Raw genomic sequence first — 16,300 nt, 5'->3', positions numbered from 1 at the left:
TATTAATAAGACTGTATGATATATAAAACAAAAATTATTTATTATCTTATCTTAAATATGTAGCTGACAATGCACATATTACACTTTAATTTATTATTATAATTGTTTTAATTATTTTTTAATGTTAGTAATTTGTTTTATAAGGTATATAATAATAATAAGCATATTAACGCAGTCGTTTTAATCTCCATTAATATTCTCGGTAGTCAACCCAAGCCGGCCCTCCAGATTTTGATCAGCCAAGACTCGTAGAGACTCTGCATCAATTTTCAGTTGAAGAAGAAGAAGAGAAAATGGGAGGATTTCTCTCAAGCTTACTCGGACCAGGAGAAGCGAATGCTGACGACTCTTCCTCATCGTCCGATCAGTCATCCGTTCTCGCGTTTCATTCAACGGCCAGATGGCAGCTTCATTTCAACGAAGCCAAAGAATCAAACAAGCTGGTGATGATCACTCTTACCAATTTTCATCATCAATCTTTTTATTCTTCGTCTGTTTTCGCCATTCTTTGTTTTCTATTTCAAATTAGGGTTCTGAATTTTTCATTTTTGGGTTAAAATTTTTATGAGAGAAGATTGTCATCGATTTCACTGCTACCTGGTGCGGTCCTTGCAAGATGATGGCGCCGATCTTCAGCGCTCTCTCTACTAAGTTCACCGCCGCTGATTTTGTGAAGATCGATGTCGACGAGTTATCCGTACGTATTTCTTTTCCTCCAAATTTCAATTTGTACATATTTTAGGTTTCGAATTTTGATTTTTGAACTCCTTTTGTCTCAGGAAGTAGCGCAGGAATTCGGTGTGCAGGCGATGCCGACTTTCGTTTTTGTGAAGAAAGGAAAGGAAGTGGACAGGGTTGTCGGAGCTAAGAAAGATGAACTTGAGAAGAAGGTTCAGAAACACCTCTAAATTCCAAGCCATAGAGGATCTCTTCCTTCTGGTTAGCTCTGATCCTCGCTTCGAACTTTGTATGGTGTTTCTTTTTTCTTCTTCTTCTCGTATTCGGATTGAAAATGAAATTTCCAGTTTCGTACATGAAATTGAAACTTACAGAGATATTTCAAAATTTAGATTCGATAATTGTTGTTGTATAATGTATATTACCAAGTATTAATACGTTGCAATGTTTGTTTAACAATTCTATCAATAATTCAACATAAACACCATAATAGTAGTCGTCGAATGATCGTTATCTTCATTTTTTTCGGTTGATCGGAAGCCATAGATAGATGGAGAATATTGTCGTTTTAAGATCATGTAGTTTGTAGATATGATGTCATTTGAAGATACAATATAGCGAAGGTTCCTAGACAATAATTTCTCAGTTGAAATCCAAAAAGTCCTGCACTTGGACTTGGTGATGCCTTCTTTAGCTTTTAATTTACAATGATTTAATAATAATTATTGTGTGTCGTTTTCCTAAATTGTGTCATTTTTAGTACGATCATGTCTTTTTCAAGATGCTCTTGTTTAATTGGAAAGTAGTGGCCGGAAACGTATGCAATTATAATCGATTGATCCAATAGAATTGAATGTTAAATTACAATTGGGTCTGAAATTTTAAAACTTTAATTGGATAAGTTCTAATCCAATGTATTCGACTCAATTCAATTGGATTGGATTAGTGAACAAAATTTAATATTGAATAAATAATTAGATTAGATTGAAAGGGTCTAAATTTGTCGGATGCCATCCAAAAAACACTATTACTGTTAGAAATAAATGAAGGGATTGGTTGGCTAGCCAATTAACGTTAAACTTTTAGCTTTTCGACTTATTTTTATACAATAATTCCTTCCATCCTAGTGGTCGGAACTTTCAAAAAGTTGCATTATTTGTTTTTACAAGACATTCGACCAAGTATTAATTTTTACTCAAAAAAGAAAATTTGACCAAGCAGATAAGCTAGCATTTGAATGGACTTACGGGTTATACCCGTAATGTAATCCTACGATGCCATGCCATATCTACAAGCACAAATTAGCTAAAGCTTCTTTCTTCTGGTTGGGTGCTTGAAATACATTAAGGATTAGATTAATATATATTTATTAATACAGGGTATTAATCTTGTTGGACAAATTTACACTTTTAAGAACATTGGATAGATCTGTGGCTAAAAAAAATCAATAGGTCGTTACCCATTAAAACACTAAAACATTGGATAGTTATGCCATAAATTTCCCAACTTGTGCTTAGTTTACCACTATTTTGGTAAAACTCAATTGTCCACAAGAACGAAGCTCACGGGAAAACATCAAGAAAGAATTTCATTTGCACCATTTTGGTTTATTTCAGCATTGGCTGGGATCATAAGCTGCTCAAGTGAAAAATCAATAAAAGGCTTGGCTAATAATCCTTTGCGAGCAAGAAGTTGATGAGAGATATGTTTCATTGTTGGTCGACACTTTGGATTGGCATTTAAGCATGCAAATGCTATTGTGCCTAAAAGAACAATATCTCGTGTCAAAAGCTGATTTGTTGGTCTTGACAAGCGTTTGTCCAAAATATCTATTAGCAACATATTTTGAGCAGTTGATGATGAAGATTGAGACAATGATAGAAGTTCTTGAGGGTGCCTACCCATTAAAGTTTCAAGTATCACAACTCCAAAACTATAAACGTCACATTTTTCTGTTATAGCCATAGTGTAGGCAAGTTCTGCATTGACAACATCAAATAGAAAATATACTAATGAATTAAACACTGAAAATTTAGAGAATAGGGTAATGAACATGCAACTACATATAACTTACCGGGAGCAATATATCCATAAGTACCAGCAATCATAGTCCGATTGGAAGAATCAGGATCAAGTAGTTTAGCTGTACCGAAGTCGGAGAGAAAAGCCTCTAGTTCCGAGTTCAACAAGATGTTGGTGGTAGTTACATCACGATGAACAAATGAAGGAATCCAATCATGATGCATGTAAGATAATGCATAAGCTATGCCCTTGATGACATCGATCCTTTTGCTCCAACTCAAATCCACAGCCTCTGTATCATTGCTCAACACACAGAACAAGCTCCCTCTTTCCATGTACTCGTAAATCAAAAACATACTTCTTTTGTGCAAACAGAATCCATGAAGTCGTATAATGTTTTTATGACGTATTTCTGTCAATGTTTGTACCTCATTAGTAAAGCTTTGCCTTAGAATTGACTGTTCAGACTCGAAACTGTGAAGCTTTTTCAAGGCAATTACTTTGCCATTAGGTAGTTGTGCTCTATACACACTACCATAACCTCCAGTTCCTATGCAATATCTAATGTCAAAGTCTTCAGTTGCTTTTATGATATCTTCAAATGCAATTTTTCCATCATAATTCCATATCGAAAACATGTCTCCGTTCTTCATCACTGTTTGATCACTTGGAGTCTGGACTTTTCTTCTCTTCAGCCAAATTTTAAAGACCACACCAACCCCGAAAATGGCAAAGAGAATCGAGATGGGAAGAATAACCATAATTCTTGTGATGAAGCTCTTCTTCCTCCGACTAAAATTATGCTTACTCGCTCTAAATTTAGAGCAAGGAGGGAGGAAATTGTAGATATCATCACTACATACATCCTTATTTCCAGTAAATGATTCATTTGTGAATTTACGAAGAAGCACATTACTTATTTTACCTTGTAAATAATTGTGTGAAACATTGAAAAAGGTTAAATTGTACATATCATCAAGTTGAGGAGGTATGATTCCCGAAATATTGTTATATGATAGGTCTAAATCAACCAATTGTGAAAGATTTGTAATATCTTCATCTATGGAACCATTAATTCGATTTGAACTTAAGTCAAGACGAGAAATGCTTGCTAAAGCAGTCAAAGATGGGGAAATTGGACCTGTAAGTTGATTATAACTTAGATCCAATTCATTCAAATTCTTCAAAAATTTGAATTCTAAAGGGATGGAATCGGTTAATTGATTTTGACTCAGGTCCAAATATATTAGGTTTCTCAAGTTTCCAGTTTCAGGAGGGATAGAACCAATAAATTGGTTTGAGGATAGAGATAGAGTTGACAAATTGGTTAAATTACTTAAAGCTTTAGGAATAGATCCATTGAGTTTGTTTTCTGAAATGTCTAGAGCAGTTAAATTTAATCGAAATAGAGTGGAGGGGAGTGGCCCGTTGAGAATGTTACTAAACAAATTAAGATAGAGTAAGTTCTCTAAGTTTTCTATACTGATAGGAATGGATCCACTAATTTGATTGCTCCACAAATTTAATCTAGTAAGGTTGATCAAAAGACCAATGGATGAAGGAATTGCACCTGTTAAGATGTTGTTGCCCGAATTTAATTCAACCAGATTCGTCAAGTTGCCAAGTTGTTGAGGAATGGAACCATTGAGTTGATTACTACTAAGATCAAGTTTCTTCAATTGGGAAAGGTTGGTTAGTGAAAGTGGTATTTGGCCTGTAAGAGCATTGTTGGAGAGGTCAAGGTAGGTGAGCTTTGTAAGAGCACTTATCCCCGGTGGAATAACACCCTCGAGTCCTGACCCCGAAAGATCCAAATGAACTAAATGTTGAAAGCAAGATGCAGTGAAGTTCTGGAGCATTCCTATTTTCTCTGCATACAAATGTCGATGATGAATTTCTGTAATGTGGCCAGCATGGTCACAAGTGATGCCTGAGTCGTGGTTGCAATAATAGTTCGTGCTTCTGTTGAAAAGATGTTTGTCCTTACACCAATTGGTTTGAAACAGAGGATTCAGTTGTGGTTCTTGGGGATTATCCATGACATTGTTTGGTGCTGGTGCTGGTGCTGGTGCTGGTGCTGGTGCCTGTGATGGTGATCCATGTTGAGAAGCTTTTACCAATAAGAAAATGGTGTGATCCAACTTGGGTAGAATGATGAAGAAGAAAGTGATTGTCCATACTAGTGATGGTGATGATGAACTAGCAAGGATATTGGAAATGTATAGTGTCATGTTGCCAAGATTTGTTATGGCTTTGGAAACTATGCTGATCAACTAGACAGGAAATGTTACTAGGTAGACAAGGCAAGGGCAGAGTCTAACTCTCAGCTTATTAAATATGTAATTAATTAGTTCCACACGTTAATGATCTTTTCAACTCCAACTTAATTTATGTGTTTAAAAGATAAGATGGATTGACCACTACATATCTATATAATGCTTTTCAATCTTCAAACCTTGACTTGGCCAAGCTTTCTAGTTGACTGACTTTAAATCTCAAATTACCTTTCCTATCAATTTTGTGAAAGGGTCTTAATAACACAATTATATACATTCATGTGCTTCTTGGTGTCCATCTATTACTAAAACTAATCATTGTTTTTTTTAGAGCCCCCAACCACATATCATAACTGTTCTAAAGATAGAGCTAATTTAGCAAAGTGAGCGATGACATTAAAGTGTGTTGACATTAACCCTTTTGCTCAAATTCAAATCCATAGCCTCTATCTTTGCTCAGCACACATAACAAACTTTTTCTCTCCATGTACAAACAGAGTTCATGGATTCAATAATGTTTATATGACGTATTTCTGTCAAGGAGTTGACGATTCAACCTCGAAACTGTGAGGCTTTTTCAAGGCGATTGCTTTACCATTAGATAGTTGTGTTCTATACACACTACTGCAACCATCAGTCAGTTCTGATGCAATATCTAATGTAGTGAACACTTATCAATTAACGCTTAGTTATTGAGGGTTGACACTTACATAAACACACACACACAAATACTAGCATAAAATAAAACAAATTTACGATTGTGCTTCTACTAAGACTCCATTGTCCACAAGATTGAAGCTCAGGGGAAAACATCATGATTGAATTTCACTTGTACCATTCTGGTCAATTTCAGCATCCATGAAGACTTTGTCTGGGATTATAAGCTGTCCAAGAGAGATATCAGTAAAAGGTTTGGCTAATAATCCTTTGCGAGCAAGGAGTTGCTGAGATACATGCTTCATTGATGGTCGACACTTGGGGTTGGCATTTATGCATGCTAATGCTATTGTAGCAACAAGAACAATATCTCGTACAACAACACAATTCGTCGGTGTGGGCAAGCGTTTGTCCAATATATGTGCTAGCATTATGTCTTGAGCAGTTGATGATGAAGATGGTGATAATGAAAACAATGAAAACAGTTCTTGAGGATGCCTACCCACCAAAATTTCAAGTGCAACTACTCCATAGCTATAAACGTCACACTTTTCAGTTATAACCATGGTGTAGGCACATTCTGCATGCATTCACAACAAAATTACAAATTACTAGATGAAGGAACTTTAGCTTTTCATTACAAAAATAATCAAATAGTATATTTGGATTTTGAACTTACCAGGAGCAATGTATCCATAAGTACCAGCAATCATGGTTCGATTGGAACTATCAGAATCAAGTAGTTTAGCTGTACCAAAGTCGGCGAGAAAAGGCTCTAGTTTCGAGTTTAGCAAGATGTTGGTGGTAGTTACATCACGATGAACAATTGAAGGAGTGCAATCATGATGCATGTAAGATAATGCATTAGCTATGCCTTTGATGACATTGATTCTTTTGCTCCAACTCAAATCCACAGCCTCTGTATCATTGCTCAACACACAGAACAAGCTTCCTCTTTCCATGTACTCGTAAATCAGAAACATGCTTCTCTTGTGCAAACAGAATCCATGGAGTCGAACAATATTACTATGACGTAATTCTGTCAATGTTTCTACTTCATTAGTAAAACTATGTCTTAGCATTGGTTGTTCGGCCTCTGATCTGTGAAGCTTTTTCAAGGCAACTACTTTGCCATTAGGTAGTTGTGTTCTATACACACTACCGTAACCACCAGTTCCTATGCAATATCTGATGTCAAAGTCTTCAGTTGCTTGTATGATATCTTCAAATGCAATTTTTCCATCGTAATTCCATATTGAAAATATGTCTCCATTCTTCATTACTGTTTGATCATTTGGAGGCTGAACTTTTCTCCTCTTCAGCCAAATTTTAAAGACCACACAAAACCCAATAGAGCAAGAAAAGAATCCAAGTAGAATTGAAATGAGAAGAATAAGTTTAACTTTGGGGATAGATTTCTTCTTACTCCAGCTAGATTTAGAGTATGGAGGAGAACTATCGATAACAGTGCACAAATCCTTATTTCTAGTAGAAAACGATACTGCTGGGAGTTTAAAAATCACGAGAGCTCTTAATGGAAATTGTAAACAATTGTTTGAAACATCAAACACGGTTAAAGTGTTCAAGCTCTGAATTTGAGAAGGTATGATACCTGATATATTGTTATTTGATAAGTTCAGATAATTCAGTCTTGACAGATATAAAATATCTTCATCTATAGAACCATTGATTTGGTTTGAACTTATGTCAAGATATTCAATATTGGTTAAACCATTCAAAGTTGGAAAAAGTGGCCCAGTGAGCTTATTAAAACTCATCCGCAGATCAATCAAAGTGTCCATGTTTCCAATTTCTACTGGGATGAAACCAACAAAATGGTTTGAGGAAAGGTATAGATGGCTCAAATCAGTTAAATTACCCAAAGCTTTAGGGATTTCACCACTAAGTTGGTTAAATGAAATATCAAGAAAGAATAATTTGGTTAATTGAAAAAGAGTGGAGAGGATTGGCCAACTGAGATTGTTACTGGACAAATTAAGATTTAGTAAATTTTCCATCTGTCCTATACTCATAGGAATGGAGCTAATTTGATTTCCCCCCAAATTTAAATGAGTAAGTTTGATCAAATCACCAATGGACCAAGGGATTGGACCATAAAACTTGTTTGAGAAAAGAGATAGAGAGGTTAAATTGGTTAAATTACCCAAAGCTTCAGGGATAACACCACCAATTTGGTTAAATGAAACATCAAGTTCAGTTAATTTGGCTAATCGAAAAAGATTGGAGGGGAGTGACCCACTAAGGCTGTTATCAGAAAGATTGAGGTATGCTATGTTCTCTAAGTTTCCTATACTTGTAGGAATGGAGCCATTGATTTGATTTCCACCCAAATATAAATATTGGAGACTGATCAAATGACCAATGGACCAAGGTATTGCACCATGTAAGTTGTTTGAAGAAAGAGATAGAGAGGTTAAATTGGTTAAATCACCCAAAGCTTCAGGGATATCACCACTGAGTTGGTTAGAAGAGATATCAAGCTCGGATAATTTGGTTAATCGAAAGAGAGAGAGGGGGAGTGACCCACTAAGGTTGTTACCAGATACATCAAGGTAAAGTAAGTTCTTTAAGTTTCCTATACTTACAGGAATGGAGCCAACTATTTGATTTGCCTCCAAATGTAAATACTCGAGGTTGATCAGATAACCAATGGACCAAGGGATTGGACTATGTAACTTGTTTGAGTCGAGAGATAGAGAGGTTAAATTTGTTAAATTACCTAAAGCTTTAGGGATTTCACCAGTAAGTTGGTTAGATGAGATATGAAGCTCAGATAATTTAATTAATCGAAAAAGAGTGGAGGGTAATGACCCACTGAGGCTGTTATATGATAAATCAAAGTAAAGTAAGTTCACTAAGTTTCCTATACTGATAGGAATGGAGCCACTAATTTGATTGCTCCACAAAGTTAAATAAGTAAGGTTGGTCAAAAGACCAATGGATGAGGGAATTGCACCTGTTAAGATGTTGTTGCCCAAATTTAATTCAACTAGATTCTTCAAGTTGCCAAGTTTTGGAGGAATGGAATTGTTGAGTTGATTAAAACTAAGATCAAGTTTCACCAACCGGGAAAGGTTGGTTAGTGAAAGTGGTAACCGACCCGTGAAAGCATTGTGGGAGAGGTCAAGGTAGGTGAGCTTTGAAAGAGCACCTATCCCCGGCGGAATAACACCCTCGAGTCTTGCAAACGAAAGATCCAGATGAACTAAATGTTTAAAGCAAGATGTACTGAAGTTTTGGAGCGTTCCTTTTCTCTCAGGATTCTCACCATCATAAAAAATATATTGAAGAATTTGAGTAATGTGGCCAGCATTGTCACAAGTGATACCTCGCTGGTTGCAATAATAATGCATGCTTCTGTTGAAGAGGTGTTTGTCCTTACACCAGTCGGTTTGAAATAGAGAATTCAGTTGTGGTTCTTCGAGATTAGCTGTGACACTGTTGGACGCTGGTGCTGGTGCCTGTGATGGTGATGGTGATGGTGATTCATATTGAGAAGCTTTTACCAATAAGAAAATGGTGGTATCCAACTTGGTTAGAATAATGAAGAAGAAAGTGATTGCCCATACTAGTGATAGTGATGATGTAGTAGCAAGGATTTTGAAAATATGGAGTGTCATGTTGCCAAGATTTGTTTGGCAAATATGCTCAAAACTAATTAAACTAGTCTGTTATTTAAGGATTGTGAGAAATAGTATTATGCAAATTCTTCGTTGACGAATGAGATTTTGATCTAATAGGAAAGGATTTTTCCACACGTTAATTCAATATCTAATTAATTACTTCCACACGTTATCAGTGGATTTTTCCACACGTTAATTCAATATCTAATTAATTACTTCCACACGTTATCAGTGGATTTTTCCACACTAATGCCTACATTGATTATTTGATTGGCCACTATTCATATAGTTTGGACCAATTCTTACCATTACTTCTTACTTGACCCCATGGAAAGCTTTTGCGTTGACTGACTTTAAATCCATACAACCTCTTCTCCTGCTGCCAACCTTAGAGCCGCTTGGGACTCGCCTAGTGTTACTGATGTTATGCAGTAAAATTTGACTGAAATTTACTCTGGTAAGATGGTGCTGCTGGTAGATGCAGCGTTCAAAGATATGCGCGCTGCAGCTGGGATTGTGGCGTCCATCTGGGAGGGATCGGTGCTGGTGCCTGGAGGCCATGGCTGTGAATTTTGATTCTAATCAGCCGCTGGAGGCTGAGACGTGGGCGTTGATTAATGCCGTGAAATGGTGCATTTGCAGGGGTTGGAAGCAGGCTGTTATCGTCTCGGATTGCCAGCTGCTGGTGCATGGTTTACACGCACGGAGGGCCCCCGATTGGCGTCTTGCTGGTCTTTTCTGGGCCCTGGTTGCAGCTGCTCGATGAACTTCCTGACGTGGAGATTGTGTGGCATCCCCGAGCTAGTGTGCAGGTGGCTCACAAGCTTGCACATTGGGCGTTTTGTAACTCTTTTTCTGGTTTTTTAACAGCTGAGGACTTGGCCCCTCTTGTGGTTATGTGACTGATATGTTGTTTTCTGGTTTTCTGGTTTAATAGAGAAGCTTTCTCCAGCAAAAAAAAAAAAAAAACAAAGGCATGCAAAACAAAAGCACATTGTCAGTAGTTCGAGTTGCTTTTGAAGATGGTGACGACCATAACAATGTCAGTAATTTTCTTGTGCCTTCAAACTGAGTGCTTCATGAATTCTCAATGTACGCCACTCTCAATCTACACATTAAGAGTTTGTTTGGAATTTCGTATTAGGTCATATTCTATTGTATTATATTGAATTAGATTATATGTCATATTTTTATATATTTTTATATAATAATACGTTAAAGTTTAATTTATACTAAAATATTATATATTTAGGTGCTCTTAAAAGTTAGTTTTACATACAAATATTGTATAAAATACAATTCAATATAATACTATACAATACAATGTAATACGGCATACCAAACGAAACCTAAAATAATACTCTTAAAGATGATCAAATCATAATTCATTGAAATTTACTTTAACCAATTTGATCATTTCCAGCATCAACGAAAACTTTATCTGAGAAAATAAGCTGCCCGACTGAATAACTAGCAAAACCCTTGGATAATAATCCTTTGCGAGCAAGAAGTTGCTGAGACACATGCTTCATTGTTGGTCTACACTTTGGTTTAACATTCAGACATGCAAATGCTATTGCGGCGACAAGAACAACATCTCGTGCCACAACCCCACTTGCTGGTCTTGGCAAGCGTTTGTCTAATATATCCATTAGCAACATATTTTGAGTACTTGATGAGGAAGATGATGACAATGACAACGACGATAACAGTTCTTGAGGATGCCTGCCCATTAGAGTTTCAAGTACCACAACTCCAAAGCTATAAACATCACATTTTTCAGTTATAGCCATAGTGTAAGCAAGTTCTGCAATCACAACAAATGGAATGTACACTTAATATACAATGAAAATGTAGACAATAGGATATTGAACAAGCAACAACTATACATACAACTTACCAGGAGCAATATATCCATAAGTACCAGCAATCATGGTCCGATTGGAAGAATCAGGATCTAGTAGCTTAGCTGTACCGAAATCGGAGAGAAAAGCCTCTAGTTGTGAGTTTAACAAGATGTTGGTGGTAGTTACATCACGATGAACAATTGAAGGAATGCAATCATGATGCATGTAAGATAATGCATAAGCTATGCCTTTGATGACATCAATCCTTTTGCTCCAACTCAAATCCACAGCCTCTGTATCATTACTCAACACACAGAACAAGCTCCCTCTTTCCATGTACTCATAAATCAAAAACATGCTTCTCCTATGCAAACAAAATCCATGGAGTCGAATAATATTTTTATGACGTATTTCTGTCAACGTTTGTACCTCATTGGTAAAGCTCTGGCTTAGAGTTGACTTTTCAGACTCGAAACTGTGAAGCTTTTTCAAGGCAATTACTTTGCCATTAGGTAGTTGTGCTTTGTAAACACTACCGTATCCACCAGTTCCGATACAATATTTAATGTCAAAATCTTCAGTTGCTTTTATGATATCTTCAAATGCAATCTTTCCATCGTAATTCCATATTGAAAATATGTCTCCGTTCTTCATTACTGTTTGATCACTGGGAGGCTGGACTTTTCTTCTCCTTACCCAAACTTTATAGATTACACAAATCCCAAAAATGGCAAAAAAAACTGAAATGGGAAGAATAATCTTAATTGTGGTGATGAAGCTCTTACTCCGGCTAGAGTTAGAGCAAGAAGGGAAGAAAATGTAGCTATCTCCATTCTTCTTTGTTCGAACACTACATAATTCCCTATTTCCAATAAATGATTTGGCTGAGAATCTATCAAGAAGCACACTACTTATTTGACCTTGTAAATAATTGTGTGAAACATTGAAATTGGTTATATTATTCATATAGTCAAGTTGAGAAGGTATGATTCCCGATATATTGTTATTTGATAGGTCCAGATAATTCAATCCTCGGAGATTGATAATATCTGCATCTATGGAACCATTAATTCGATTTGAACTTAAGTCAAGACGAGAAATGCTTGCTAAACCACTCAAAGATGGGAAAATTGGACCAGTGAGCTGATTAAAACTTAGATCCAATTCTTTCAAATGCTTCAAAGATTTGAAATGTAAAGGGATGTAACCAGTTAATTGGTTTTGCCGTACGTCCAAATCCGTTAGATTTCTCAAATTTCCTATTGCTGAAGGAATAGAACCAACAAATTGGTTTGAGGAAAGAGATAGAAATGTCAAAGAGGTTAAATTACCCACAAAATTAGGAATAGAACCTTTGAGTTTGTTATGTGAAATGTCCAGACTATATAAACTTAATCGAAATAGAGTGGTAGGGAGTGACCCACTGAGATTGTTAGAGGAAAGATTAAGATAGTATAAATTATCCAACTTTCCTATACTTGTAGGAATAGAGCCAATGATTTGATTTCCCCCCAAATCTAAATAATTCAGGCTGTTCAAATGACCAATGGACCAAGGAATTCTACCATTTAAATTGTTTGAGGAAAGATCTAGGATGTACAAGTTGGTTAAATTACCTAAGGCAGTAGGGATATCACCACTGAGTTTGTTGTCAAAAAGATATAGTGTTTGTAATTGCTCTAAATTTCCTATTGACAGAGGAATTACACCATTTAAATTGTTTGAGGAAAGATCTAGGTAGCTTGAATTGGTTAAATTTCCCAAGGTAATAGGGATATTACCACTGAGTTTGTTGTCAAAAAGATTTAGTGTTTGTAATTTCTCCAAATTTCCTATTGACAGAGGAATTACACCATTTAAATTGTTTGAGGAAAGATCTAGGTAGCTTAAATTGGTTGAATTACCCAAGGTAATTGGGATATTACCACTGAGTTGGTTCAATGAAATATCAAGAATGTTTAACTTGGTTAATCTAAATACAGAGGAAGGGAGTGACCCGCTAAGGTTGTTAGAGGAAAGATAAAGATGAACTAAGTTGTCTAACTTTCCTGTGCTGATAGGAATGGAGCCGTTGAGATGATTTCCCCACAATATTAACATAGTAAGGTTGATCAAACGACCAATGGATGAGGGAATTGCACCTGTTAAGATGTTGTTGCCCAAATTTAATTCAACCAAACTATTCAAGTTGCCAAGTTGTTGAGGAATGGAACCGTTGAGTTGATTATTGCTAAGATCAAGTTTCTCCAAATGGGAAAGGTTGGTTAGTGAAAGTGGTAACTGACCTGTAAGAGCATTGTTGGAGAGGTCAAGGTAGGTGAGCTTTGTAAGAGCACCTATTTCAGGTGGGATAACCCCCTCGAGTCCTGACCATGAAAGATCCAGATGAACTAAATGTTGAAAGCAAGACGCACTAAAGCTTTGGAGTATTCTTCTTCTAGCAGAATACATGCCATCTTTAAACAAAGATTGACGAATTTTAGTAATGTGACCAGCTTGGTCACAAGTGATACCTGACTGGTGGCAATAATAATGCTTGCTTCTGTTGAAGAGATGCTTGTGCTTACACCAATCGGTTTGAAACAGAGAACTCAATTGTGGTTCTTCTGTTGAGTCATATTGAGAAGCCTTTACAAATAAGAAAATGTTGGGTGGAATGATGAAGAAGAAGAAAGTGATTGCCCATACTAGTGATAGGGAATTGGAAAAGTGGAGTGTCATGTTGCTAAGATTTGTTATGGCATTCTGGCTTTTGGCCACTAATTTAAGGATTGTGAGAAACATATAATATTATGCAAATTCTGCGTTGACGAATGATGACTTTGATCTAATGATATGACTTGGTTTTTTCCACATTGATCCCTACCAGTACCACTACCTGTTTTCCATTGAATCCAACTACGTGATTCATGTTTTTCCATTTTTTGCTTTTTGAGAGTAACGTGATTTCAACATAGACTGCTTAATTATCAATATTTTACATAAAGATACATTTAATGATTTGACCAATTCTTTGGAGTTGACTGACTATTAAAATCAGCATGGAATTTTGCTATTTGATTAATAGAATAAAAATCAATATCTATCAATATCAATCAATATATATATATAAAAGAAAGCATTCAAGAGTTTATGTGGCATCTTTCCTTTCTTTCTTTCTAATTTATCTATTTTATAGTTAACTTGAATTTTTATTTCATTTTTTAATTTTTATAATTTATTTCATAGCAATTCATTATTAACATTAATATGATTATAAAATAACCGAAAAATTTAATAGCACAAATTTAATGTATAATATTATTTTTTGTGTAATTTAATACTTATATCCACAAAACCTATCATCTTCTCCAATAAAATTATTTAACATTAATATAATTATAAAATAACCGAAAAATTTAATAGCACAAATTTAATGTCTAGTATTATTTTTTGTGTAATTTAATACTTATATCCACAAAACTTATCATCTTCTCCAATAAAATTATTATTTATGCATGTAACATCAAATTTTTAATTTACAATAATTAATATTTATTAATTTATACTCTATTGGAAAACTATTCATTTTCCACCACACCACCTCTCTCTCCTTCTTTATGTATAACAACTATAAATAGGTATCATATTTCTCAATCTCACATATGATATTTTTGTTTATCAAATTAATAATGTTAAGTAATGCTTCATATGAATGAATAGGAATGATTCCTATAGAAGGATTTTACATTTTTTTATCTTATTCATGAGGTATTTATTTATACATATATTAATATATTTTAATTTTTATCTATTATGTATTATGAACTCATAGTGTATAAATAGATATTATATTTCTCATTCTTTCATATGATATTTTTTTTTATCAAATTAATATCGAGAAGTAAATCTTCCATGTACATATATAAACAGAAATGATTACTATAGAGAGAGTCTACATTTTACAATTTTATTCATGAGTTTATATCTATATCTATATATTTAATTTTTGTTTATTATGTATTATCAATTATTTTGAAATGATTAATTAGTTTTTATGATTTTGATTTGAAAGTAAAATTAATAGGATGATTTTGTTAAGAGTTTCTTTAAGTTTATTGCACTAATAAAAGATGTGAGTGAGGAGTTTTGGAGGAGATCGATCTCTTTTTTAAAAATATATTATGTGTTGTATTTTTGAATAAAGGACTAATGAAGCAAGAAGAAGAATATAGTGATAATATTTTATTTTTTATTTTCTTTATTGTTATATTTGTATCAATTAATTGAAAGAAAAAAATTTATATTATTCAATTTTTTCTAGCATATACTTTATTTATTTATACGAGTTTAAAAATCTTTTTTTTTTCTTTTTTAATTATTTTAATTTACTTTTATCATGTATACTAAATTTTGGAAATCTTTTTAGCTCCATATATCAGTAGCTTTTTTAATTAATTTTTGAATAATTTTCTTATTAACTTTTCAATTTTATGTACTTTGTGAAATTATTATTTCAACATATATTTTATATGTTTTAGTCACTATAATAATTATAATTATTAGAATATTAAATTAACATCCATTTGTTAAAATAAAAATATATGTAGAGGGTATATATTTAGCTATTGGAATAAATAGTTCTTTTTCTAATATATCTATTATATTATTATGAAATGAAATATATATTATCCATTTTCATAAATAATTACTCAAAAAGTCATTCTGCTTATGGCGTTGTGGTGACATAATATTTTATTTTCACAAATTTACAACTATTAATAATTAATTATTGAAATATGAAATAATTTCAAATAATAATAATAAAAAAAAAAACTATCAAAATATGAAAATCTTAATAATAATAATTTACAACTATAAGAAACTAAATATCTCAATGAGTTGTACATAATCTTAATTATTATTGTAATTTGATTAAACTATTTATGATTGTGTTACATACAAACTAATCCAGTTTTATTATATAATTAGATATTTAATTACAATTGAAGTGAACTAAATTTGTATTGGATCTGATCAGATAACAAATAATATTTTCAAATTTCAATTAAGAATGAATTCAAATAACTACATAAATTATAATTATATTTATATATAAACTATTTCTATTTCAATATTATTGACTATTTATTACTTTTTGCTATTTCGCACTTAATTAGAAAATCTTAGAACAAAA

At 33.9% G+C, this 16,300-nt stretch overlaps 4 protein-coding genes across 4 annotated transcripts; 1 reads left to right on the top strand and 3 right to left on the bottom strand.

Annotated features, from left to right (window-relative positions):
• Positions 1-174: 174 nt before the first annotated feature.
• Positions 175-1,168, top strand: LOC115698536 (thioredoxin H2). Its single transcript, XM_030625621.2, has 3 exons — positions 175-443; positions 575-697; positions 780-1,168. The coding sequence occupies exons 1-3, from the start codon at positions 294-296 to the stop codon at positions 906-908; spliced, it is 402 nt and encodes a 133-aa protein (XP_030481481.1). The 5' UTR covers positions 175-293; the 3' UTR covers positions 909-1,168.
• A 928-nt stretch (positions 1,169-2,096) lies between these two features.
• On the bottom strand, positions 2,097-4,931 carry LOC133030018 (MDIS1-interacting receptor like kinase 2-like). Its single transcript, XM_061102216.1, has 2 exons — positions 2,753-4,931; positions 2,097-2,657 (listed from the first exon to the last, which is right to left on the bottom strand). Exons 1-2 carry the CDS (start codon positions 4,929-4,931, stop codon positions 2,254-2,256), a joined length of 2,583 nt encoding a protein of 860 aa, XP_060958199.1. The 3' UTR covers positions 2,097-2,253.
• On the bottom strand, positions 2,097-9,721 carry LOC115700377 (MDIS1-interacting receptor like kinase 2-like). The gene is made up of 2 exons (XM_061102214.1): positions 6,313-9,721; positions 2,097-6,213 (listed from the first exon to the last, which is right to left on the bottom strand). Exons 1-2 carry the CDS (start codon positions 9,272-9,274, stop codon positions 5,789-5,791), a joined length of 3,387 nt encoding a protein of 1,128 aa, XP_060958197.1. The 5' UTR covers positions 9,275-9,721; the 3' UTR covers positions 2,097-5,788.
• Positions 9,722-9,801: 80 nt separating this feature from the next.
• LOC133030017 (MDIS1-interacting receptor like kinase 2-like) lies at positions 9,802-13,986 on the bottom strand. Its single transcript, XM_061102215.1, has 2 exons — positions 11,178-13,986; positions 9,802-11,084 (listed from the first exon to the last, which is right to left on the bottom strand). Exons 1-2 carry the CDS (start codon positions 13,906-13,908, stop codon positions 10,678-10,680), a joined length of 3,138 nt encoding a protein of 1,045 aa, XP_060958198.1. The 5' UTR covers positions 13,909-13,986; the 3' UTR covers positions 9,802-10,677.
• Positions 13,987-16,300: the final 2,314 nt, after the last annotated feature.

The sequence above is a fragment of the Cannabis sativa genome, chromosome 8 (genome assembly GCF_029168945.1).
Source record: "Cannabis sativa cultivar Pink pepper isolate KNU-18-1 chromosome 8, ASM2916894v1, whole genome shotgun sequence".
Classification (NCBI taxonomy): domain Eukaryota; kingdom Viridiplantae; phylum Streptophyta; class Magnoliopsida; order Rosales; family Cannabaceae; genus Cannabis; species Cannabis sativa.
This window is presented reverse-complemented; position numbering and strand designations above follow the sequence as displayed.